This window comes from Bidens hawaiensis, unplaced genomic scaffold, assembly GCF_021521415.1.
Source record: "Bidens hawaiensis isolate Kalapana, Puna unplaced genomic scaffold, B.hawaiensis_p1.1 tig00025998_1, whole genome shotgun sequence".
Classification (NCBI taxonomy): Eukaryota; Viridiplantae; Streptophyta; class Magnoliopsida; order Asterales; family Asteraceae; genus Bidens; species Bidens hawaiensis.
In genome coordinates this window covers 183,786-211,599 of record NW_027494180.1, presented here as the reverse complement: position 1 = coordinate 211,599, position 27,814 = coordinate 183,786, and the positions used below count along the sequence as shown (strand labels likewise).

General features: G+C 35.4%; 2 protein-coding genes and 1 pseudogene across 3 annotated transcripts; all 3 read right to left on the bottom strand.

The window, feature by feature from the left end:
* Positions 1 to 10,901: 10,901 nt before the first annotated feature.
* Positions 10,902 to 13,134, bottom strand: LOC143572716 (pentatricopeptide repeat-containing protein At1g71420 pseudogene; annotated as a pseudogene).
* A 1,768-nt stretch (positions 13,135 to 14,902) lies between these two features.
* On the bottom strand, positions 14,903 to 19,749 carry LOC143572728 (uncharacterized). The gene is made up of 8 exons (XM_077057802.1): positions 19,584 to 19,749; positions 19,215 to 19,326; positions 18,556 to 18,746; positions 18,361 to 18,455; positions 17,356 to 17,754; positions 17,052 to 17,160; positions 15,859 to 16,501; positions 14,903 to 15,222 (listed from the first exon to the last, which is right to left on the bottom strand). Exons 1-8 carry the CDS (start codon positions 19,716 to 19,718, stop codon positions 15,098 to 15,100), a joined length of 1,809 nt encoding a protein of 602 aa, XP_076913917.1. The 5' UTR covers positions 19,719 to 19,749; the 3' UTR covers positions 14,903 to 15,097.
* Positions 19,750 to 21,477: 1,728 nt separating this feature from the next.
* LOC143572715 (uncharacterized) lies at positions 21,478 to 25,043 on the bottom strand. 2 transcript variants are annotated; one of them, XM_077057789.1, is made up of 10 exons: positions 24,990 to 25,043; positions 24,817 to 24,903; positions 23,722 to 23,855; positions 23,259 to 23,317; positions 23,100 to 23,154; positions 22,968 to 23,018; positions 22,706 to 22,831; positions 22,084 to 22,131; positions 21,856 to 21,975; positions 21,478 to 21,725 (listed from the first exon to the last, which is right to left on the bottom strand). In XM_077057789.1, the coding sequence occupies exons 1-10, from the start codon at positions 25,036 to 25,038 to the stop codon at positions 21,657 to 21,659; spliced, it is 798 nt and encodes a 265-aa protein (XP_076913904.1). In that variant the 5' UTR covers positions 25,039 to 25,043; the 3' UTR covers positions 21,478 to 21,656. The 2 variants fall into 2 exon arrangements, with proteins under 2 accessions (XP_076913904.1, XP_076913905.1); XM_077057790.1 differs by lacking the exon at positions 22,968 to 23,018.
* Between the last annotated feature and the right edge of the window lie 2,771 nt (positions 25,044 to 27,814).

Below are 27,814 nucleotides of genomic sequence, written 5' to 3'. Positions count from 1 at the left end.
TTGCAACAAGGTAGTCGCACAGTTGGTTCCAAAGAATTCGGCCGGGTTGGCACTAGTAAATTGTTTAAGCAGGTAGGATGCGGGTTTGGGTTCAATAGGTGCAACAACGGGTGCGGGTTGGTTTGTCTGTATTTGGGTCATAAGTTCGGGAATCACCGCGGCCATTTGCTTGGCGACGAGAGCGGCCATACGTCGGGTGGATCCATATCGCGGTTGGCGTCTTAGCGGAGGCATGCTAAAATTTATAAAGAAAATGGGATAAGTTTTGGATAAAGGAAATGAATACCAAGGTGTATAAAATAAAATAAGATTTCGATTTTTGATTTTTGTGAATCCTAGAGTTAGTATGGAGAAGATGTTAGTGTTAGATAAAATATAAAACTTTGTTTATAAATAACAAAACCGTAAACAAAACGTAAATGATTTTGAGATAGTTAAAGCTTGAAAATTTGAGATTTTGAGATTTATAGAGTTGGAAAAATCGTGCATGAAATCACCATGACTTGATATTCCAACACTAAATAAAAGGTTTTATAAAACACCACGTTGGAGTCTAAACATGTGCACGAGATCACCGCGACTTTTTCATGTTTTGACTCAAATAACAATAATAACACAATAAATCGAGATACAACGTCATGTCAAAACACTAGCACACGAACCACCGTAGTACTATTGTTTTAACACCGAAAATTAGGATGGCGACCGGAACGCTCGCATTCGAATATTTAAAGAATTAACATTTATAACACGGTTTATGGCCTAGAAAATGAGCACTATGACTCAACCATCCCAGGTAAGTAAATCACCTTCGATCCTTGGAATCTTTTTGTCAAATGGTCATTTTATAGTGTCTTGTTTTCTATGATGGCTACAAACCCGATATAAACGCAACCTTTAAGGGATTTGAAACAACGAGATCCAAGTTAATCTTTTAATCCATAAAACAAAATAAAAATCTACTTTTTGCGTTTTAAGGTAAGGACCTTGGAAATACTATGAAAGTGTGTGTATGTGAACATTTAGGATATTGGTGAATTTTAAACAAATTTATAAATAAACATGCGATATGAACAATAAAATAGAGTAAACACGTATGAACACGCGTATAGGACCCTAAGCATAACAATTCTAGGTCGTTACGTCTACCATCTATTTTTATTGTCATGGCTCTGATACCAATTTGTCACACCCCGACCAAAGGCGGCGGAACATGCCGGGGTGCAACGATTGCTCATAAGCGCATGACACTAATTTAAAGTGAAAATATTTAACATACTCATTTCATTTCACAACATCGAAAATGTCACATAACCAAATATTCATAAGTCAAATACAACAAAATATAGCAAATCAAATATTGTTCATTTTTGCTAATATCCTAACGGTATTTGTGACGTTTTCTTCACCGAACTCCATAATCAACCTAGATGCAAACCTGTAACATTTCATAAAATAAAGTTTATCAACACAAAGGTTGGTGAGAAATTCATAAGTTTGAACAATAGATATATAGTATGCAAAGCCACAAAACTAGTATACAAAACCATAAATAATAGCTATAAACTTGGATAAATAGTTATCGCTAACAAGTTAGCAACACCCAACTATAAGGGGTTGCCAAATAGTTTAGGATTTTATAGTTATCGTTAATTTCATTACGTTAACGACACCTTGCCATGAGGGGTTGCCAAATGGTCTAGGATTTATAGTTCCACCATCCAAAAGCGATAAACACATAGGCAAATAAGCATAGAACACCAAATCGAGCAATTATTCAAGTAAAGTATACAACAACGTTTGTGGTTTAAGACCCAAGTATAAAACATTTATTTTAGATAAGATGAAATGTCACCCCCAAAATAAAAGGTAAAAAACGGGGTATGAAGTTATTCACGTTCAAGTATAAAACTTGATCGGTAAAAGATGAATAACCGGATGGATGAAGTTAACGAGCAACGCCTAAATGACAATAAAATCTTGGATTTAGAATGGTTGTCTTGAAGATCTTTAAATAAAATAATTGTTGCAAAAAGTAAACAATTAAAGTTCAAGGTTTAAAATGTAACTATTTAAGAATTTATAATAACAATCCTTTAAAAATGTAAGTTTGCTCGAAACCGGGTTAAAGTATCTAACCTTAATATTTACTTAACCAATGTTAAGTAATAAGGTGGGAAAAATGCTAAAATGCAAGTTCCTTTGGGACAAAGATACTAAAACGGGTTTTTAACGAGTGTTCGGGTTGTCGGTTCGGGCCTTGACAAATGGTCAAACCCAAAGTCAACTTTCCAACATATTAATTGTTATGAGATAACTCATTAAAATATACTAACACTTAACCAAGTATGTAGATCTATTGTTTAGAACTAACACGCACGTTAAGCGAGTGTTCGGTTTTGTCGGTCCAAACTATGTGATGAGATCAAGTTGGATCCGAAAATTCCAAGTACTTAAGAAAACAATTAAAATCAGTTTGTAAACTATTTTTAAAGAAATATACAAGTCTTGATAGCTAAAAACACACTTGTGTGTCTTAAGCGAGTAAAAGTCGGTATAGTTCGGTTTGGTTCGGTCTCCATCTCACAAATAGTTCATAGACGGTTTCTACATGCCTAAATATCATAGAACTTGTATATTGGTTTATAAATGAAGAAAACTTAAATTTTACAACTAAAAAGTTAACTACAAGTCTTTTAAGCAAAAGTTTCGATTTAGTTCGGTTTCCATCTTCCAACGAGTTCATAGATGGATTCCATATGCTTAATATCAAAGAACTTGTAAAAATGATTTTTGAAACTCAAATCTAGCAATAAACATGTTTAAACAACTATTTTAACAAAACTAGTAAACAAAAGTTCGGTTTCCGGTTTGGACTAGTTTCGGTTAAACCGAGGTTAGTCTTATACAAACCCACACCATGGAACTTGTAAATAAGATGAACAAACAAAAAGGGTTAGAAGTTAGTCATAAGTGATATGTATAATAAGTTATGTGTGTGTAAATATATATCAAGAACACGAAGTCCTCCATGAAGCCTTGTCTTATGACATTCGAAACTTAACCAACCGGAGTCGGTGAAGTAACAAATAAAGGAAACAAGGGGTGTGCATTATATATATGTTGTACCACCATATTAAAGAGTTAGTAATGTTAGATGAACAAGTTAGAATTAAAGATAAAACTCAGTTTGACATTTAGAAGTAAAACCTTCAAGAACACAATGAAAATAGCCTTAAGATCTTTGAATTTGAGAGAGAATTTGGAGTTGTAGCAGAGATTAATGGATGGAAAGGGTGGTGTATATATAGGGTAAGTTGAAATTGTCAAGCATAAAGGGTTTTGCATGAAAATGGGGTGTTTTGGTCACATGTTTACATAAAAATAGCCAAAAAAACGAGTTGCTGCAAGTCTGCCTTCGCGCTACGCGACCGCCCCGTCGCGCCCCGCGAAGGGGTTTATTTCCAGATTTTCAAAAATGGCAGTTTTGGCCCCCGAAGTTCATTTTAAGTGATTTTTAAGCGTTTTAAAGTACGAAATGAATGTTTTCAAGACCCAACAAGTGTAAAACAATATTATAACATAAAATCCATCATTTATATTATATCAAAGGTTTCAGTTTACAAAACGGGTCGGTTTACATCAATAAAGTTTACAAAACAACTACGAATCGAGACCCGAAATTGACGAATGTCACATATGCTTTATCAACTTAGACTAAACAATAAACCCTATGAAACAAACGTCATTGCAATCGACAAACTAAGCGCTCTGATTGAAATAAACCTAAATCGACTGAATGCACAACAATATCAAACATCAATGTTCATAAATTATAAATCAACAACTACAATTATTCAGTTCTAATGCATGAGAAAATACTTAAAAATTACAATACACTATGTCCCGGGAATGATTTGAGAGGACTAGCCGCTCATTGTCTTTGCTAGATCTTCAATCATGATGATAAACGCCATAAGGAATGATTACTAAATGATAGGAAGGTCTAGAAATTGATTTAGAGCTCCTGGAAATGACTGGAAGTTGTGATAGATGAACATGATTCGTAAAATAGAAGTTAAAGGCTAAACCCTAGTTTTCCCGTTTTTTTATGGTCGTTGTGTATCGCCCTCACACTTCCACTGGTCCATCACATCCGAAAGTCAACTTTCTTCATAATCTGGTCCAACGCGTATCGTGATGGACCCTTTCCACCCCCGTCACATAGCGTGACAGGTCTCATCAACAGGGATTTCCGTATTGCATCGTGTTGCGTGCCAATCATCCCGGACATTCATTTCGTGCTCATACAAGTCCAAATTAACCGCATTAACACCCTGTGACTTGTAACACAATAAATACGTATGAAGTACCATTGTTCGTACATATAACCAAATAAAACTATACAACTAATGCAATAATATACGAACATAATACCCGATCGTCATGAGCCTGTGAAGGAGAACGATGGTTTGTGATGTTTGAAGAGGTAAAAAGAGGTTGGGCCAAATCAGCACCAAGAAGAGTCCGCACGGATGTTTTTTAATGAAACGTCTACGAGAAAGCAAACACTATGCGGAAGCTCATGGTTGGGCGACACAGACAAAAGAGCTCCCACGGATTTTTTTTTCAGAAAACAAACACCACTAAGTCTTCAAAGGGATTAAACATCATTAATATAGGTTAAACAGACTCTATTCTTCATTTTTCAGTTAACTTAACTTCTTGCATAATAATAAGTTGTCTTACATTACGAAACTTGCGACATGAAGCAATTCTTATTATGGTGATGAGTTGATCCAAAAGTTGGGATGCTTTTTGGATTAGTTGGATCATAGGAAACGAGACACAATTACTGAAAGTACCTAAACTTTATTCGAGCATCCTGCAATTGAAGTTGATTGCACACAAAGTTTTGACGAGCCAAATCATGTGTGTGCATGTGTGGGAAGCGGGAAAAAGTGTCCCTAGGACAAGAAGGGCAAAAGAAGAGAAAGAAAGTCGTTACTCAAGTTGCTTAGTACAATGGTACGTTATGTAATATATTCGCTTATTAAATTTGTATTTACCGGTTTTTATTCCACGTTGTATATATGTAATCTATTTACACATAATCTTAGTCCAAGTAAGCGTGCTTCTATTTAAGTTGGCCCCTCTAATGTCATACATCACGATGAATTCGACAAGAAAAAACCATAATGATTATAATTAATAAAGTAGCCCCCTCTATTGTCATCATTAATATAAAATTCGCTAACAAAACCATACAACAGTCAAAGAAGGTATTCAAATGAAAACAAGTATCTTTTATATACATATTTGTGAAAGAAGTCTTAATAAGGAAGCGGTAAAAGTTGTCGCATATTGAATTGGGAACAAAATAAAGAGTGGTTTATAAGGTGGAGTCTTTACCATTCATTTGAATCACATGTTTTACCCCAAGTCCTACCCGCGCGCAAGGGGGGTGCAAATTTTGGGTTTCTGGACTGGAAATTATTCGAACTCGTGCGTGCCCGCATCCTGCGGACACGAATGCAGCTCCAAAATCTGTTGGTCTGGTCAATATCATTATGATAATGATTATTATTTTCGGTTTTCAAATCTGCAACTTTGTTCCGTTTTTGTTTCAGGCAAGTGATCAAGTCCGGCAGTACTACGCTTCTGTTTTGAACCGGGTTACCCTGGAAACAGACCGCGAATCTGTTTAAGGGAATTGTGTCAAACACAAGCCCGGTTCACCGTTTATCGTTTATTTCTTTTCTTCTTTCGGATTTTATTATACATGAATACTAACATATTTTCCCATAAACACCCCACCATCATTCATGTTTATATTCATAACTACCATAATTATATAATCAATATGATCTCATTATATCGGTTAAAGGTTATGAAAATAAGCGCACACAGTTTGGTATTAAAATTTAATACTAACAGCCGTTGTTAAAATCATGACTAGCCGTCAATTAATCCCTAATTAAAGGCGTGAATTCCGAGTAATCCCCGATTATTCTTGATTAATTGCTAGTCCCCATCCCAACGCTCGACTAGTTATTAGCGATTACTACAACACTAACAGGTACACCAAGATCACAACATGAAATCAGAAAATATTTAAGATATGTATTCTAGACGTCTAGTTATTACCATAGTAATTTACATGTCACACTAAACTTATCCTTCCTTCTAAAAATATCAAATCAAGGGTTTTTTCATATTTTCTAGTGTGGAAATAAGGAAATATTACTGTGGTACATTTAGCACAACTCAATTTTCTGAATCTTAAAATTATTGAACTTGAACCCTGGAGGTGGTTGATTGTAATCAAGTTGATTACTTTAGAAACTCATAAGCTTCTTCATTTTGTTGGTTTGCTGAACATTTATGGGTCCACTAAAATAGGCTCTTGGAGAAGAAATCACCTTATTTTCACTAGGTGTTCTTGAGTCTTGGTGCTTGATCATCTTCTTCGTAGTTGTGTTGATCTCAAGCGTTCCATCGATCTTGGGAATCACGTACCAAGCAATCGATGCACATATAATCGCCAAAGAACGTCCGAAAAATATCAAGAAAAGCATCACCAAAATCACAAACAAAGGCAAGTTATAAGAAGGCATCCACCACTCCTCTAACTTAATTCTCAAATTTTGTTTCCATTGATTAACCCTAATCATCTTCGTTACCTTATCGACTGATGGTTGTTCATGATGCGCTTCTTTGGTTCTGATCTTAGTACTCTTTGTGACATTACTGACATCCCCAAGAAGTTCCAAATTCTTGTTATGATCCAACGTTGAAACTTGCAACTTAGGAAGTGAAAGAGTGCTTTTGAAGTCTTTAATGTTGTTATGCTTATGATGATTATCTTTGTCTTGTTTCCTTGGATGATCTTTAAACCTCACAATAATAGGAGTCACATCATTTGAATTCGAGTACACGAACCGAACAAAAGAGATGTATTGTGACCCCTTTTGGGTGAAGATCTTTCGCTTCTTGTCATCAAGTTCCGCTAAAAGAGCCTCGAATTTGTCAAGCCCACGGTTCGCATAGGGGTTCTTGTTGTTTTCTTTGTTCCTTGTACGACAAAACCGGTTTTTTCTTGATTTTCTTAGAGGGGATGGCCAAAGAACTTCAAAGTCATCTTCTTCTTGGGTCTTAAAAGAGCTACCACACATAAATGACATGGATCTTTCTTTTGTGTGTTTTTCTTGAACTTTTGGGATGTGTTTAAACTATAATGGTGGTTTTTTAAGACCGTTGAGAACAAAGAAAGAAAAAGGTGGTCAAGAGACAGGTAGATAAGAATGGTTTGATGGAATTTGTTGAAATAGTAAAAGGGTAAAATAGGAAATTTGGTTCTTTAAGAAGCTTCTTCTTGGGTGTACGTACGACTGGTGGGAAAGGGTTGTGAAACTAAACAATCGTGTAGGTCACTCGAAAATAAATAATAATAACAATAATAATACGGTTAGGTAAGAATAACTGGAAACATGGGGCAGCAAACACTTTCTTTTAGGGGGTGTTTGGTACAGAGAATGGAAAAAGAGAGAAAATAAAAATGGAAATGGAATTGTAGAGAAAGAGAATTGGTATGGAGAATGAGAATCATTTCTCTTGTTTGGTACACGAGAAAATAAACAGAGAACTCTTTCATACCCAACCTGACACCACTCACCACCGCAGCCCCACCACCACCAGCCCCACCACCACCACAGCCCCACACCACCAGCACCACCACCACAGCCCTTTCTTCAACCACAGCCCACCACCACCGGCTGCCGCCACCAAATCCCCTTCTTCAACCACAGTACACAAGAAATTAAAAAGATTCAAATTTTTGAAACATAATATATAGAAAAAGGAGGCTCAGATCTGTCATCACTGCCTCTTTGGAGATTTTGTGGTGGTGGTTGTGGTGGCGATGATGATGATGATGATAATCAGAAGCCACCTGCGACCACCGCCGATTTCCACCACCACTGTCACCCACCTGCGACCACAATCACCCGACCATCTGAAAACCCTAACCTACCACGAACCACCACTTGAAACCCTAATCTCCGTTCACCCGTACCACCTGCAACCTACAACCGGTTACCATCTCTGTGTTCACCACTGTGAACGGCGGAGATGGGGTGGCGGTTGCAGACTTGGAGACGAGGTGGCGGCCGGAGACGAGGTGGTGGTCGGAGACGAGGTGGTGGCCGGAGACGAGGTGGTGACATGCTATGAGGAGGCTGCTGAGAAATGGATTTCTCTTTGTTTTAAAGAGAAATGGAATTCTCTAGTTTTAGAGAAATAGAAAGAGAAATAGAAATGAAAAGTGAAAAACAAACAAAAGAAATATTTCTAATTCCATTTCTCCCCAATCAAATCCCTCTACCAAACACCCCTTTATATTCATCCTCTCAATTCTCATGTTAGTTGCCTTAAATAGTTACAAAATGGCCGGTTTTTAAGTAAAATAAAAGGTTAACATAAGTAGAAGAAATATTGAACATTATTTATACACTTTAATCATCCGTATTAAAAAGTAGTCACTTTCTCTCCAAATGACAAAAGTTTCAATTTATGTGTTTAAATTTCCAATTAACGAATATCAAGTTGTTCGGAGCATCACTTCGAATTAATATTTACATCAGTCGATTCATATCATATGAAATTCAGATAATACTTAACGAAGTTAAGTTTTTTCGTTTTAACAGAGGTCCAAAAAGAAAAATAGTGTAAAATGTGAGACCGGTGGCAAGAATATTCTCACATATTGGATTGTTATTAGTTAACTGCAAAATTATGAGATTATTAAAATTTAATTTTCCTATAATAAATTATATAAAAGTTTAGGTTATTCTTACATTTATTAGCATATGTTAGAATCCGTATATACGGGTAGTTAAAAAAATTAAACAAAAAATTTAAATTTAATAGTATGTATAATAATATATCTTATGAATTAATAAAATAAATAAAATAAATCTTTAAAAACCTTTTTGAATAAAGCATTTGAAAGTACATTTTTCGTTTTAGATTTTATGGTAATTATTAGTTTTTTATATAAGCCGAAGAAGATAATAGTTTTATTATACTTAAAGCAATTCTGGAACAATTAAAAAGCTACATGCATTGATATATATTTATATTATCTTTTATCAATAGTATGTATTCTAAAGACAAAAAAGATGACGATCAAACATTCAGTTTAATAATGTGTCAATTTGTTTAACTACTCTTAGAAACATATAAACATTCATATTTTGTATACCTAATAAATAACAGGACCAAAAGATAATGAGGTCTGCAAATTACAAATGCTTCCATCACTTATTTTTCATACATAGTAAATGTTTTGACACCCGGGATCATCTTGATAAATAAATCGTTATGACTCTAGTATAACAGAACGTGATGTCCTTACCCACCCACCTAAGAAGAAAAATGACAAGGAAAAACCCTTGGCTCTACCTAGAACAAACTGTTGCATGTAAGACTCGAATACACAAACTCTCATAAGAAAAGTCATGACACTCTTGATAACCAACCAAAAAAATAAAAATACTTATATTAAGAACTTTGCAACCAACCTTTTAGAGACTTTCAAAGTTAACAAACTTTTTCAATTAGTGGGGGCTAAAGTGTTAAACCCCTTGTATTTAAAGGAAAAGAAAAAAAAAAGACTTCCATATTTAAGGGGTTTTTTAAATACAAGTGAGCCTAAAACACTGGCTATATTTTAAAACCTTCGAGCCTGCTGTTCTGAAAAATTAATTAAAAACCAAGCGGTGGTTGAAGATGTTTTATGGCCTAAAGTGAGAAAATTTTCGTTGTTAGAAGAAAAAATGTGGCACATATCTACAATGCTAAAACACAAGAGGGAACACAAAAAATATAGATAAAACATCCACAACAGAATCTAAGATGTCATTATAGATAATGTACTTGGGTTGTAAGAGGTGTGTGGATCCATCTGAAGATCCTTGGCTCTTTCAAGATCGGCTGATGTCACACGGATCCGGCTAGTCGAATACAGGATAATTATAGGCTTGTCATGTTTATCTTCTAGTATTTGAAATAATTATAACTAGTAGGAGTTTGAGTTTTAGTTGGTTGGGTCTGGTTTAGTATTTAATGGGATCTTGTTTTAAATTCAATTAATCAAATAAAATTTCGTTTTGGGTTACATTTAAGGAAAGTTTTGATCAGATTGCTTCCAAACATGTGCAATTTTCTTTCTTTCTTCTCTATTTAATGTTCTTCACAAACCTTTTCTGTTGTGTCGGCTAGAACTTAAAACGTGTCAGCTCGAGCTTGGTTTTGTTTGAACTCGAACTATCTCAGCTCGAGTTTAAAAAAGAATCATGTTAAATAAAAGGGACTGCCGTTAGTTAACTATTTCCATTTTCCACATCTGAATTCTGAACAAATAAAAGGCATCATGTGCCACCATTGAGTAAATTACATCAATCCGTTAGTCTTCAAATCCATGGCTTTTTATTATTAATTAAACCACCATTCTTGCAAAAATGTAGCACACGCCATATGATTTTCTAATTTCCAAGATGTAGCAACAGAAAGAAAAATAAGACATGTGAATTTACATCAATACAAACAAAATTTCGTCAAAACGCTTAGTGATTTAAGGAATTAAGCAATACTCATCTTCAATCTTTCGTTTATACACAACACTGGGCTCCTTTTCACCACGCTCAGAGAGAGAGCCGCGCTTCACGTTCATGTGTTCCGAGCTCGGCCCGTTTACAAACCGGGCCGAATTTAAGCTTTTCAATCAGCACCCCTTATAAGCCCATCCAAGTAACCATTTAATCCAACAAACCAGAGGTCATGAAAAAACAGAGTCAACCAAACAAAGTCAAAACAGTCTTGAAGTATTGACTTAGAGTCAACTATCCAAATGCCACATTAAATCAATATCCACTAAACTACCAAAAATCATTACAAGAACAAACTCTTTCTTTAAAGTGATGAAACCGATTCGAATCTCTCACTACAATCTCTCGTCCCGTTAACTCACTTGCAAACTTCATAAAATTATGACAATCAACACAAATTCGTATATTCTTAACGATTCTAATCGTGCGTTTAGAGCACTTAAATTCATCACACGTTAACGCAAAAACAAAAGCAAGCTTTTCACTATGATAACTTAATTCCCGATTCTTATCTTCCTCTTCTAAATCCTGCATTACAACATTACTTTCGGGCACAAAACCTAACCGTTTTAGCTCTTTAACTAACTCCTCTAAATCCTGGCATATGGTCAACCTTTGACCGTGGGTCATCCCTCCAGCTGCAAACTCATGGACCCGGTTCCCGACTTCAATCCAACTCAAACCAGGGTCCTTTTTAACACCAAGCCAGTCCATTTGTGTTCTCAGATCAACCGCTTTATTAAACGTACCATTTGAGCACATTATGTTGGACATTTGTACATACCCGAGTGAATTATTCGGGTCCAAAATTTGTAACTTTTTTGAAGCTAAGTCGGCTAGCGCGGACCACTCGGTCCCACCGTGTTTCCTACACGCTCCAAGCATCGCACTCCATATAACCAAATCAGGTTCGATTGGCATTTCGTTTATGAGCTTTTTAGCTTGTGAAATCCGGCCCGATCGCCCAAGAATGTTGACCATACATGCATAGTGATCGAGTTGGGGCACAATCCGATACGTTTTCAACATGGATTCAAATATTTTGGTCCCATCTTCGACTAGACCTGTGTGGCTGCAAGCTGATAGAACGGCTACAAAGGTAGTGGAATCGGGTGGTATATCCATTTGGTCAAAGCAAGTCAACGCGTTTTTTGGTTGACCATGTAACCCATAAATCTTTATCATCGAATTCCAAGAAACTACATCTTTCACAACCATAAAGTCGAAAACTTTCTTCGATTCAAAAACTGAACCGGATCGTCCATAAGCATGAATTAACACGTTTGCAAGCACAGTATCATGTTCAAACCCGTATTTTATAATATGGGAATGGATAACCATCGTGTGTTTATCGGTCACTAAACTTGAACACGCTTTTAACACTATCGAATATGTATGATGATCAGGTATAAAACCATCTTGACATAATTTGGAAAACATTAAAACCGACTTAACGGGATCATGTTCTGCAAAGACAGTTATGAAAGCAGTCCATGAAACAATATCTCTCCTACCTTCGGTTTCTAAAAATAAATTATAAATATCAGATATTTGTGCACCAAGATCAGCATAAGTTATTACTTCTATTTCTGAAACAAAACTTGTTTTTAAAGCAAGACAGTGTACCTGAAAACAATAATTGAGACACTGGATATTATCAACTGTTGATAATAACGAAAAGATGCTAAGTAGAGTTGCACGGTCGAAATTAATAATGGAATTACGCCTCATTTCTGAGAATAAACTAACAGCTTCTTCCCACTTTTCGCTAACTAGAAACCCTGCAATCATCGAGTTATACGTCACAAGGTTTCTACACTTCAAGTACTTAAACACCATCCACGCTTCACGTGTATCATCACTCTTCGAGTACATCGTAATCAACGCATTCGACACGTACGTGAACTCAACAAAACACGTTTTCATCGCGTGCGAATGGACCTGCGTCCCACATTTACGATCACAACAACTTAACACACTCGCGTAAGCAAATTCATTCGGTCGACAATCGAATAACATCTCGGAAAACACGCGAAAACTGTCTTGGCATCTATCGTATTGGGCGTAACCCGAAACTAAGGCGGTCCAAGAAACAACATTCCTCTCAGGCATTTCATCGAACACCTTGCGTGCGTGATTTAAAAAGCCGCATTTGGCGTACATGTTGATAAGGTGATTGGATAGATATATGTTGGGTGTGAAATGGGTATTATTGAGAAAGTGGTGGTGTAGGGTTTGGCCGTGGGTGATGGAGTTATGGCGGGCACAGGCGTGGAAGAAATCGGCGTAGGTTTGGTGGGTTTTGTGGGTGTTTGAGGTGATGAAGAAGAGATTAAGTGCTTCATTGAGGTGACCATTGGTTAAGAGATAGGTTAGGTTTTGATGGAAGTTGTAAGTGGTGGAGGTGGTGGTGAATGTTCGCCGGAGATTGAACATGGCGGTAGCTTCATGGGTTTAAGTTGTTCATTTATTAAGTTGTAAACTATGTCACTTAAGTTCTCAACTCAATTATGTCTTCTCCTACCATTTTCAACTCAAATCCACGAAGAGATTATGGCAGATCATGTTCACCAAGAAATGACCCGAAATTGGATCTTGGTCTTTTTGAGATTGGTCCTTTTAATCGTAATAAAAGATGTTTTCTTGTCTCTCGTTTCTTTTCTGAACAAATCGAATAACCTAATTGATCGAACTCTCCATGAGATTCATAGTTGCATTACTTATAACTTCCTTGTTCGTAGACAAAGTGGACTCTACTTGACTTTCTTTCCTATCTTCTTAGAAATAAGTAAATAGTGGATCTTCGACTAGCATTCCGTGGAAATCATAGTTGGTATTGGACAAGAAGGAAATTCCTTCTCTTCTGTTGTCACAAGAAGGGACTAGGTTCCTGGCTTGACCAAATCCATCTTCTTTATACAATTTCAAATTTGTATGGAAAATTTAAATAAGTGTATTTTTGAACCAAATCCGTCTCCTCTGGCAAATTTCAACTCAAATTCGTCTTCTCCGACCATTTTCAACTCAACTTCGTCTTCTCCGTATAATTTGAAACCAAACCGGTATTCGGCAACGGATTTTAAGGTTCACTTTGGAAAGTTTTCAAGAAAAGGGGCTATTTTGGGTTTCTTTATGTAAAAATAGATTATTTTGAGAATTTTATATATCTTAAATTGTTGGTTGAGTGTGTGTTTTTTTATAGGGGCCGGTTATTTTTTTGTAAAAATGTGGTGGCATATATAGATAAGCAGTTTTATGGATTAATCACTGAAGATAAGAATGAAAGTTTTTGAAAGTTATCAATAATCTTATATTCATTTAGTTTGCAAACTTTTGTTATTTAATTTTGATCTTGTTATTATGTTTTTAGCAATATTTGGACCACTGATTTGTTATGAAGTAATTGAATTGAGTTGTTTGGTCGTTCTCTTCTTGTGTTGGTTCGTCTTGAATAGAATCGTGTCCAATTTTGCCCCAAAAAAGGGCCATAAAATCATGGACCTTTTAAATATCATAACCAAAATTTACTTGATTCTCTTGAAATAATCAATAATCTAACTCGGGAAATTATTGTGTGAGATCCCTAACCAACATGACATTTAAAATGATAAATGTGTTGTGATTGATGGTTAGTTAATCAAAAGTGATGTCATGTAGACGTAGGGACATTCATTAACTAAATTATCAAATATGTATTGGTTTAGTTAAATTGTTAATTAATATTCAATCTTTTTTTTAAATAAAAATGAATGCGGGGTAGTTTGATTGGTTAAAATTGAATGTGACCCGACTTATTTTCCCATGGCCTTGTTACCCAACCATTTGGGCCCCTCACCTTACATTTGTATGCAAAGCGCGAGTGAGGTGGCAGCGATTGGCATCCCCCTACATCACACCACAGGCAGTGATTGGCACCCCCCTACATCACAACACAGGCAGTGATTGACGCCCCCCTACCCCCTACCTCACAACACAGGCAGTGATTGACGCCCCCCTACCTCACAACGCACCCGTAGTCTGACAATGTGCCCCCCATCATTCGAGTAATTTCATAGTCCGACTAAGTTTGATATTTTAGTACTATTTATTTCGACAATTAAATTCTTTTTAACTTCTTACTTCCAACAACCTTATTTCAAATTAACAAATGAATGAAACAAGCAGCAATGATAAAAGTTAATGCTACAACACATCGAATTCAAAGGTTACAGTCAAAACATTGTGCAAGATGCAAAATAAAAGAATAAAAAAAGTGCACGTATATGTTAAATAAACGTTCTTATAAACTCAATAACTTGTATACCGTCCAACCAGAAAACTCATGCATTTAACAAGAATACTAGACAACGAAAAACATAGAAGTGAGTATGCAAAATGACATCTATATACCTCCACTTCAAACAAACAAGAAAAGACCAAAAACAATATCTTCATTTCCTAGCTGTTTTGTCAAGAACCTCGATATATTTCTTCGGTATTGCATACTGTTCGACCAGATATCTAGCCAGAACATCAATAATCCCGCCTTGAACCAGAACCTCATGTCCCTTTTTCCCTGTTGACAACACCAAAACCAATTTCAAAAGGTTATCACTGAACCCGAACACGACCCCATGTATATCTATTCATGCCAAAGACATCCACCCTAACCCAAACAAACTTAAAAATTGTAACCTGAGTCAAATGGGTTGACGGGATTATGAGTGTAACCTTTTGATAAGCTAGTCAAATGGGCACACCAAAACCAATTTACAGAGGTTATGATAGTTTCTAGACAAACTAGTAAAGCGTTTTTGTAACCCGAACACGACCGGTTTAACCCTTTTATTTAGACAAGTTAAATAGGTTTGACATTTGACAGGTTGGTGAGTGGGGTTGTAAATGATTTGGAGGGTTGTGATAAACAAGTTGACGGGTCAGCCATTTAAATAAACAGATAAAACAATTCAACTTGAACACAACCCGTTTAAGTAAACGAAGTGAACATGGCCCGTTTTAAAAATGAATTGATTAAACACGTCAGCTTGAACACAGCCCATTTAACCAAACGAATTGATCAACGGCCCATTAAAAACAAAACAGGCTGAACAGGACCTGTTTTAACAGTTTAAATAAAAAAGCTAAAAATGACCCATTTAACTAAACGGGCTGAACACGCTAAACGAGTTGCCAGTTTGTCCCTAGTAAATACCTGGCAATTCTGTTACAGAGATACTACAAGCAAACTTCTTTTGCAATTCCGATGCCAATGATTCAGCATTGATCAAAAACGATTCCATTCCTGAGAGCTTTGTAACTTTCTTGTTTCCTTGCCTTCTTTCGGTCATAATCTGCATGGGTTTCAAACCACCTTTCCTCACAACAGTTTCGTTTCCTCTAGTCACTTGATGGTGTGCTTGCATTCTGTTTATAAACGTCGGTGCTAAATCCTTTTTATGTATCTCTGAGGGGTATGTGGAACCCTTTTTAATAGCTCCCTTAAACAATGCATCGCATAAAATCGCGTCTAGAACAACGATTGATTTATTTGTTGGTTTGACAAGGTTTTCTTTTTCGATATAAGCAAATACAACTTCACTTGCTTCGGATTGAGTATAAAGTTGGCTTGTATCAGCTCCCACTGATGTGAAAATTGGATTTACATGCACACTCGGTTTGTAAATCTCTATAACCTCCATCATGCTGTTACTTTTTGTTTCATTAACGGGTTCAGCTGTTTGTTCTTTTTTCTCAACTTGTTGCTTTTCGGGTTTGAAGGATGTGTAACCCGGATGCTTGCGGTTGATTGCCAAAACCATAACTTCTTTTTTGTGCTTATCTTCTTTTGATGAAATCTACAAGTGATATGAACTCATTGTGAGACAATGGAAAAAAATGTAAGCATAAACTTATAATTGTGAAGTATATGTGTGCATGCGCATGTGTTTATGTGTATGCATGCGTATGTGTATGTATATGTTAATATGCGCTTGAATTAAAAAAGCGAGGATCCTCCAAGACATTTAAGTCCCAAAAGTGTGCATCACGTACGCGAGGCGCTGCTCAATGTGCAACCAAATAAATTTTATTTACAACCAGAAGTCACACGTTTATCTCATCTCTTTTTACATACCAATCTTTAAATCAAGTAATTTGATAATTTCTTCACTCCTTTGGTTGCGTTTACATATAAGCCTCCTACAAATCCTAATGTTAACGAAATTTGACCAAAAATGTGATTTCCTCTGGCCCCTTGCGCGCCTTTTAAAATCAAGAATATGCATATGTATACGTATATGTAATCATGTGTATGTATATGACTTATATATACTTGTATAAGTATGTGTGCAGAAAAATGACAGTGAGAATGCAAAAGTCGTAAGACGCAAAAGGTAGCAAGCTTACCAATCCTTCTGAAGATTTGGATTGTAGCCACTTAGATAGTTTTTTGTGCGATGACTTCTTAATATCCAACACGGTACCTGGTGGCCTACAAGGTAACACGTGATTCGACCTGCAACACAAAATAAAAGCCAATGAAAATAATAAATATATAAGCACAATAAATGGCCTACTGTGGCATGGGCGATCCCTTTTTGTCACCTCTAAGTTCCCCAATCACACGCCCTTATTAATTGAAACCCATTGTGCTTCAATATACACATATGAGAATAGGCAGATAGTACAAGAATCATAATTTCCTTCTTACCATAATGTGCTTCCAGCAATAGGAAGATCTTTATCCTTAACGGTGGTATAAAATGCTTGCAGAAGGCATTGGTCCAAAAGTGCATCTACATCCTCAACTGAAAGCATACTTTGCTCCTCGGTAATTCCCTTATCACTTTCTGTCACCTTTAGGTCACCAAAATCAGTTGTTACTTGTTGGTCAATATCTGGGTTTGACTGCATATTTGAAGATGAATGAGGATGACTAGCTTCTGAGCCATTCATAACCCCCTCTGATTCTCTGTTATCTGCATCATTTCCATGATCACTTGTGGCATCAGTATCAGATTGCTGAGAAGTAGTCAACAAAGAGGGATCTTCAAACACAACGTCTTCTAGAAAGCCAGCATTGGGAACATATCGACATTCCGCTGATTCCCTAAAACAATGCCCATAAAAAGAAAATATTGTCACATAAAACCACTACATGATGGCATATCAATGAGTTACGTGTAGGTGGTAAATACAACCCATTTATCAAAAATTAAGTTAAGTTTAATAATATTCAACGCATCTTAAATGAAGTCGGTAAAGAATTGCTAAAGAAGATTATATTGTGTACTTTAAGAGTGTAGTTTTTGTGATCACGTTAAGGGGTTTGTAGAATACTATAATTGCATTTGAAACTGATTATTTAAACTTTTAATGCCGGAATAAAAAAAATCTGTATCTTCCTAAAATAATCAGCTTTGGATGATAAGTGTCTCACTAAATGCAACAAACTTGATCATCAAAAGACAAAAAAAAAGCTCCTAACCTATATTTTAACCTACATTGATCGACTTTTACTCACTCTCCTAAAAAGAACCCCTCTATTCACAAGAATATCTAACTATACACCTTTATTCACAAGAATGTCTTGTTCTACATAATCACTTTCAAAACACATATGTTATCAGCCACCCAACCTGACCCGTGTTAAAAATTACCCATTTTGACAATTACCCAACCCACCAGACCCTTCTATTTTACTCCATGTATTTACCAAAGTGCATCCCTGTAGTGATGACTGATCTTTAGAGCCTTTCCACGAAGACCAGCTTTCATAGCCTCAAAGCTACTCATGCAGGTAGACCCAACCTATCAATATAAAAATAATAAATAAATAATTTTACACATGCTTGACATCTATCATTGATTTATAAATAAAAACTGGAACAACAATAGTATAGATGCTTACAGCAATTGGAGCAGGATTACCAGGAACCATAACAGCCCATGGTTCACCAGCCGAAAACTCAGGGAGACCCTCTGCATCAATATTGATGCCGGGAAACATCAAATCCGCCCCACCAATCACATAACGTGACACCTCACCCCCTTTTAGAACAAAAGCAGGTAGAAGATGAGGAACTTTCCATAGTGCGTAAACTGCATTAAATATCAACAACAGTTAAAAAAGCCCATTAATACTTGGTTTAAAAAGGCAAGAACCATCTCAACGCATTTAGGTCCCAAAAGCCAAGGCGAGAGCTTTATGCACATGAGGTGTTGCTCTACGTACAACCAAATACTGTCTCTGTCATCTGTTTAACATATTAAATTTTTTTATCAAGTAAACATTTTATAATTTCTCCATCCCTTTGGTTGTACATGATACACCACCTCAGGCCCGTAAGGCGTTTTCCAGCTCTCGTTGCGCCTCAGCTTTTAAAACCAAATGCAAATATAAACACAAAATCTATTGCAGCTGAATGAAAACATCAATAAATTCCAAAAAACCAAACCGGATATAGAAAGTAACACAAATCACAAAGTTACAATCGTTTTAAAAGCTGTTGACATTTCACAACAATATAAACGCTAAAGGTGTATTTAATTAGTCATTTAGTTATATACCTGTTGGAAATATAGTAGTGCCTCTACTATCAACATCAAAGAAGATTGGCAATCCACCTTCAAGACTGTAAATAAGGACACGATTTGGCTGCTTCGAGACGGTTACCTCTACCTACAATAAAATGAAACCATAACATTATTGCATAATAATGGATGTAACTTGCTTCTATGCCCTAATATTATACAAAACATTAATAAAAATTGTCAACAGAAAGCATCTACAACCCTAACTCAACCATAATTATGTTCCAAATTGAATCAATTAATCAAATGTCCTAACTTAACAATGATATTGAGCCCTAGAATCAGTAATATGATCATACCGAGTATTAAATTGAATTAAAAAAGGAATTACACATCGATACATACCTTAGAGGGGATTAAGATGTCTAGGTCGGAATCGGAAGCATTGTGGAAGCGTTCTTTGATCGTTCGCTTCAGTTTCTTACGGTCAGCACCTGATAACCGCTGCTGCGATTTTGCTTCCACTGATTTCTTGAACATTTCTTTGCTTTCGTTTACTGCGACTGTGTTGGTAGTAGTAGTATTAAAGGAAAGGAAGAACGCAGGGTATAAAAATGAGAGAGAAATAATTACTCCACCGCTTTGGTTTGGATAGTTTGTTTTTAGGGTTACGTAAATAACTTATGACATTTTTATAAAAAGTGTTTAAATTAGTTTATGTGCTGCGGAAAACTAAAATGACTAATAGGGAGGCATTCTTTTAAAAGGGTGTAATAGGTAAATCAAACTCATTAAGTTAATAAGTTACATATTTTTAACTTTTCAAACATAGTTATTTCGCTTTCTCCATAAGTTAGCTTTATGGTTTGCCAAACATCTTATACACCTTATTAACTTTTTAAAAACTTTATAAGTCATGAGTTGATGAAAATAAGGAATCCCAAACAACCCCTTAACTTGGGCTTATGCATTACTCATCTTTTTATCAGAGAGGCTACATAACAAACCGAATTTGGTTACTTTATATAGCGTCATACCTTCCTTAAATGATATAAAACATTAAATAATTTTGATTAGTTTATGTGGTACGATTGATATAACAGACCCCAAACGTTTACTTTGGCATTTAACAAAAGTGTACTTAATAATTTGATCCATAATTTTATCATTATCAACAAAATAGAACCGCAAGCTTGAAGAAATAACATGAAAAAGAATCCTTAAATTATGATATAATGGTGCAATCACATTACACCAGTTATTTCATAATTTGGTATCTACTAAATTAAATGTTAATTTACGATGGGATTTGATGGTGGTTGTCTTCAATGAATTGGAATTTAGGAAACAAGAGCCGCCCATGAAGATTGAAGACTCTGAGGATGCTACCAGATTACGTTTTTTGTGCAACTGGTATGCGGTTCTCTTTATCTCTCTCTATAAACACAAAAGGCAAGAGGAAAAGTAAGGGGGACGAAGATTGATGTGTGTAGTTCAACGTAACCTCATGTGCCAACTAAGTAACTAACACCTCAGTTAAAAGAAAAAAGATACTAAACATTATCTACAGAAACAGTAGCAATATTCGAGATAAACGATGCTTCACATTTAGTATATATTATAATAAAAAATTAAAAAAGAAAGAAAGAAACCAAAAAATTATCTATTCAAACAATGGAGGGGTTGTTTACATGAGTGAGTCTTGAACTTGCATTGTGCTATTGATAGTTTAGCAATTAACAAACTTAACATTAACCAACCCACCAAGACATCACAATTGGTTTATCATCAAAATGAGTTAAACAAATACAAACACAACTAATAAAATATTAAAAAAATTCTTTTGTGGCACCAAACCTTTTAATTATACTATATATATAATTACATTTACTATTATGTGTATATTTAGCCTTTTGGTTTTATATCATTTTTCTTTTATTTAATTCACGGAATATAAAATTGTAAAAATATTTTATCATTTCAGTGTGTTTGGCATGTAAAACATGCTTGTCATTTGCCATGGCCAGTGGCCCATGTATAGAACAAAAGTGACAGGAAATGGAACTTAACAAACTTATAATAACCTTTTATTTTTATTGATTTGAATAATAATGTATTTAAGAGTACAACCACCACCTGTTTTATATTAAAAATTTTAAAAATAAAATAAAATGTTATTTCTTAAATGTAGTTAACGGTTCGGCTTAGAACTCCTTAAAACTTGTCAAACACTCAAACAAGACCATGCATACCTCTAAAAAAGCAAACATATCAAATTGATAACCGAACACCATATAACACCATCCCCTTAATGCCACGTTGATGAGTGTCTTAAATCTTAGCCAGCATCCATATGATGAAAAATAAACTCGTTGTCAAATTGGTAACCGATCACCGGCTTATCAAGTCACTCAATACTACAATAGTGGGAAAAGAAAGAACGACACCGTATCAAGTAACTTTGTAAGTATGTGTCTACTACACACAGAGATCCACTTCAACTTTGTACTCGTTTCCGCACCCACATTTAACCATGTGAGAAATATCCTATCAAACAAGTTAATCAGTTATCAGTATTCATCAAGACAAGATGTTACCTTTTATAAGACAAATGAAATGCTGTTTGTTTAAAGCTGTAATATGCAAAACCGACAAATATTCAAAAAACATGTGTTACCTTAATAGTGTTGATTTGATTTTGCATAGATTCCTGGTACTCGGTTTCTCCAGATTTGTCAGACATAAGAGCCTGGACCTCCTCTTCCAGAGCCTCACTCGTCATGTCCCTTAGTTTCGGCTGCAACCACCAAATCAGCAAACAAATTGACAAGTCAGCTTGTATTAGATGCCAGCTCAGCAGATATGAAAGAAATAAAGTATAGGCTGTGAACAAATGATAACTAACCTCATAACTGTCCATTCTACACTTGAGGTCCACCAATGATTGTTTGACCTGTAAATTAAAATTTGTAAACAAAACATTTACATCAGTTAAAAAGTAATAAATAGAACTTTGGCATATGAACAAGATGCACAATTGCTACATATACAATTGACTGATTGAGTTCATAAAACCAATACTGTAATAATGGGTTGAACAGGTAGGAATTAAATTATGAAAAACAATGTTATTACAATAATAACCTAAAGACTTTGAACAGCTTTCAACCCATTTGAGTGACTCATCACCCTTCGGGACAACGTTTTAGATTTGACCCGTTTAAGATAACATAAAGCGCAAATCGGCCAGTTCATAAGTAAATTGGTCAAAATTGCCATCTTTGACATGAAAGTAAGCCTGGAAAACTGGGTGGGCCGGACAGGATCAGATCAGAATGGGTCTAAGCAAAATTAGTTCGGGTCAGGGTCTAACCGGGTTCTAAGAAGAATGAGTTTGGATCAACACGGACAGTTTTAACAAAGTATCAATGCGGTTCAGGACTTCGGGTTAAACAGGTTTTGGCTACCCCACCTCCACCTCACCGCGCATCCAACTATACATGAAACGGTTAGATTTCTGTACAAACCTTGTGGCGCGCTGAAGCAAATTCAGATCTCATTTGTGTCAGATTATCAAGCTTAGCTTTAGCAGCATCAATCTTTGTCACCATATTCTTGTATGCATCATCCTCAGATTCACAAGTCACACGTACCTGTACCAAACAATACCTCACATTAACCTACGAAATTATATGAGGATACCTGACATACTATGACATAAAATTAATATAATCCTGGAAAAATGAGCATGCAAAAAAGAAGATAGAACAGGTTGAGATAAGAAATTACCAAACTATGTTGTCCAGACTTTGAGTTAGACATGTTATTATTCAACCAGTCCTGTAAATATCATGAAAGGTTGTTACTTGACTGTTGTATATAACCAGCAAAAACAACAAAAAAGAATGACAGACACAGAACCTGTTGTTCTTTTAATTTGGTACAAAGCACCTCTTCAGTCTTTCCATAGGATGTACTGTTTCATTAAGCAAAGCACACTCAGCGTTATATAATGTCTGATATATATATATATATATATATATATATTATTTATATATATATATATATATTATTAATTACCGCTTCTCAACAAGTTTGGTTGACATGTTTACTCTTTCCTGTTGAATGAGCTCCAATGTCTGAATTTTTTTTGTATAATCAAAAGACAAGATATACAGTAAGTAAGACCTTGTTAATCAGCTAAATTGAAATGCTGCAGAAACTTTTAATCATATCAAAGTAGGCATCACATAACTTGAACATAATTCTTATATCAATAAAGAAGAATCATGTGAGCTTGAAATGCAAAAAACTAAAGGCAGTTTAAGTCCTAATAGTTTTACTTTCACATTATTATACACTTTGATATTCTCATAGCAATGCACAGGGCATCTGTCTTGTTTGGGATGCTTTTAGAATCGCAGTTTAAAGAGATTGGACTGGAGTGTATATTATTTGGTTATGCAAACAGATGGCATATCAATTATATTTGGTAGTTTAAAGATCCATTTTCCAAAAAAACAATGAGTCAAATTAACTATACCTGTGAAAGTGTAGAAGAATCATTTTCCATCAAAGCAATTTTCCTTTGTCTTTCTAATATCTTTGAACATATGTCTCCCTTTGCATTCTTCATTAGATCAAAATCCTCAGTGAGTCGCTTTATCTCAGATTTAGCTGCATTTTCATACAACCATCAGACATAAAAACAGGCATAAATGTACAAAATAAAGATGAACATGCATACATTTTTGGCTTCAATATAAAAGACAGATCATAACCCAACAATGACGAAACAAGAGCTATTAGGAAGATCACTTAAATAACCTACTTTCTATAACATGAAGATTTGACAATTATAAACTTTAAATAGTGTTGTGCTTCTACCCCTTTAAAAGATCATGTGATGCAGAGTTTGCCACATCAAAGGACCGGTAAACTGCATAAACTCCCCTTCTTTTGTTGTTCTCAATGATTAATGTATGTCTATTTCTAGTGTTTTAACTAACTAAAATTCCGAATTATTAACACATCAATTAAAGACCGCCTGCTCATACAACTTTAAAATCCAAAACAACCCTGCCTAACTAACTAACACCAAACTACCAGTTTATGGAGAGTATGTGTATGTATGGCCAATACTTTTAAGGCTCTTTCTGTATTCCTCATCATAGAAGAATAATATGATTCTTTACAACAAGTTACAGTTAAACAGTGATCAGATTTCAATATTCTAACTAATTAAACGAGATAAAAGTAGGTGTGCAACCAAGCCAAGCCGCTGGCTAGCTACTTGAGATCGGATCGATAAAACGCTTGAAACGTGCAGAGCTTTTTCGAGCTCGAGCCGAGCCTCAAATAAAGCTCGTTTAGTTATCGAGCCCGAGCTTGAGCCTTGTGTATGTTTAAGTTTTACCTCTATTGGACTTCTATGTATTCATTTCACAATGCACAGCCGATTTTTAGCTCGTTTAACTGCATGAGCTCGATCTGAGCCTAGGCTCGTTTAAGTTTTTTCTTAATATATATAAAATTAATTAAAAACGTAAATAATTTAACTAATAAATAATAAATGAGCCGAACCAGAACTTGAAGAAACGACTCACGAGCCGAGCTCGAGCTCTCGTAAGTCAAATACCTGAATCAATCTCCTTCGTCAGAGTCTCAATCGTAGTGATCTGCATTTGCTCTTCAACCGTAACCTTCGCCGCTTGATCCTCCACATCTTCAATTACACAATCGCTCACAATTTAACAAACAGTTGTGAAATTGAAGATAATAATAGTAATAATAATACTAGCGAGAGAGTACCGTTCATATGCGACCGTAAGGTTTTCATATACTGCAAGTATTCGTCCATCTTCAAACCTTTTCACGTAACAAAAACAAAATCAAAAACAAAATCAGAACGTATACGAAATTAATTAATAGAGTTAGGGTTAGTTACAGTGAAGCTGAGACCGTGAAGATGTGCAAATTTGAGTCGGGGAGTTGTATATTTATACGTGGAAGAAAGTTGATCGACTCGTGGTACCAATTTTACATATTATATTATGTCTTCCAAATTTAAACTTTTACTTACCAAGTGTGGCAGAGAGGTGGATCGCGTCACTCCCTGTCACCTCACCCTCGTTTCGCTAAACCATTTCATCATTTTCTAATCGGTGTGGTGTCCCTTTGGGCCAATCTAGTTGCGGAAGAAGGGGGTAAACGTGTTATTAGCTAAATTATTATGCGTTTTTTAATGAAAAAGTTAGTAAAAGCCTTCATAAAAGTGTAAAACTTAGGCCTGTAAATGAACCGAACGTTTGGTGAACTGTTCATGAATCGTTCGGCGGGAAGTTCGTTTATGTTCGTTTATTTAATAAACGAACGAACATGAACACAAAATTTGTGTTCGTTTAATTAAATGAACAAATGTTCCGTTCATTCATTTATGTTCATGAACGTTCGTTTATGTTCGTTTATGTATTAATAGAAAATAATTAAATATTATCTGGATATGTCATCTGTTTAAAGGTTTTATATTTGTTAATTTGTGTTCATTTATGTGTTTTCAGATTTAAGTTTGTTTATATTTGTTTGTGTTCATTCACATTGGTTCATATATGTTTATTTATGTTTGTTTTTCTTTGATTAGTTATGTTTGTTTAGATTTTAAACAAACGGACATAAACGAACACAAATGTCCATTTTTAAATAAACGCACATGAACATAAATATTTGTTCGATTAATTATAAAGTTAAATGAACGAACACGAATATGCCCTTTTTCGTGTTCATTCGATTCATTTACTGGCTTTCAATATTCACATTGATGAATACATCGGTCTTATTCTCAGCCTCTACCGATTTTATTTGTGTTCATTTGTGTTCGTTAACACATTAATTTTCTTAATGAACGAACACGAACATAAAATCTCGTTCGGTAAGTGTTCGTGAACCATTCGTGAACACAATATTTTCTTAACGAACGAACATGAACAAGGCCTTGTTCGTGTTCGATCGGTTCGTTTACAGCCCTAGTAAAACTACTTACAAAGATAATGAAACTACTCTACATTTTTACTATATTTTAATAACTTGATAAATACGAAGTCTGAGATAAATAAAGCGTTATCAAGCAATAATTAACCAGCGAATAAAAAATTAGTAGCAATTTTGTCCAACCACTCTTACGCCCTTTTAACTTGGTTGATAGGCTCAATCGGACAGGTTATATATAGTGGCGAAGCTTGGGTTAAGTCATAAAGGTAATTGGGCTCAATACCTATAAAAAAATTCGGATGAAATCGTGAAAATTTACCCTACGAAATGAAAAATGGGGTGACTGGGGACACCCCGCTCCTTCATAAGTCACGCATCTGGTTATATAGTCGATGACCGACAGAAGGAAGTGATCAATATTCATAATATCTAATACCCATAATATCTAGAACAAATTATCTGGTTAGAGCCACATTTTCAAAGAGATGAGTAACGGAAAGAAGAACAAATGCATCTCAAGTGAACGGAAGTACATGTGAGATCATTTAATCATCTAGGACTACCTCTAACTTGGGGGAGTCTTGCCATCGGCGGATGATATGAAGTTCCACCTGACACAACCCTTCCCACATGTAGCGTAGGATTGCTCTCTCAAGTGCGCCAGCTCTTAATAACAAACAGGCTACGTGCAGGTTTTATATATTTATTTATTTCTCTCACAAATAATAAATTAGGTATAAAAATCGTTTAGAAGTGGGAAGGATGAGTATATTAGCGTTGAGGGTAAAATGTGTTTAGGTAAGCTAATGTGGCATAATGAATAAACATGCACGTTGGAATGATGGGTCTTGACGTTGCGGACAATCTAAGTATTATTACGTTAAGTGTTCATTCCTTGAATAGATAAATGAGGATTTGAGTAAAAATATAAAAGCTCAATTATCTTTCTAATAAGTTAATTAGGGCTGTTCAAAAAGCCCGTGGCTCGCTCGAAACTCGCTCGGCTTGAAAAAGCTCGATTCTAAATGAGCTCGGCTCGACTCGGCTCGATTTCTAAACGAGCCGAGCTTGAGCCAGAGTCAGCTCGGCTCGTGGCTCGGTTTTGGCTCGACTCGTTGGCTCGGCTCGTTTAGATTAAACCCTAAATTTTAATATCTATATATAATAGTATCATACTTATACATATATTATGTCACTCGATATCTAAAACCTTATAAAAGAATAACGAAAATAAAACATATAAAGTTATAAATTCTCTAATTTATAAATTTTATATAATATGTATGTTAAAATTATATTTTTTTTCTTTTATATATCAAAATTTGTAAAATAAATAATAAAAAAATAAAAAATAAAAAAAATTAAAATTTAAAAAAAATTAAAGGAGACTGGCTCGACGAGCTCGAGCTTGCTCGAGCTTTAAACGAGCCGAGCTCGAGCTCGATTTTTCAGCTCGATAAAGAAAACGAGCAGAGCTTGAGCCAGCTCGATTAAGTTCGAGCTCGAGCTCGAACACACTCTGGCTCGGCTCGACTCGGCTCGTTTACAGCCCTAATTATTGTGCGTGAAACATTGTTACGCCTTAAGTTGATAGTTTTAATTCCATGATGGATAAGGTGTAGAGTTAGAAGTAGGTTTAGGGTATGTGT

Coding starts and splice junctions, on each gene's coding strand:
- LOC143572728 (XM_077057802.1), bottom strand. CDS start 19,718: ATGTTCAAGAAATCAGTGGAAGCAAAATCGCAGCAGCGGTTATCAGGT. Junction 16,502..17,051: donor CCAAATCTTCAGAAGGATTG/GTAAGCTTGCTA, acceptor TATCACTTGTAG/ATTTCATCAAAAGAAGATAA. Junction 15,223..15,858: donor CTCTGTAACAGAATTGCCAG/GTATTTACTAGG, acceptor TGTTGTCAACAG/GGAAAAAGGGACATGAGGTT.
- LOC143572715 (XM_077057789.1), bottom strand. CDS start 25,038: ATGGACGAATACTTGCAGTATATGAAAACCTTACGGTCGCATATGAAC. Junction 24,904..24,989: donor CTTACGGTCGCATATGAACG/GTACTCTCTCGC, acceptor GTGTAATTGAAG/ATGTGGAGGATCAAGCGGCG. Junction 21,726..21,855: donor ATCAAATCAACACTATTAAG/GTAACACATGTT, acceptor CTTGTTTGATAG/GATATTTCTCACATGGTTAA.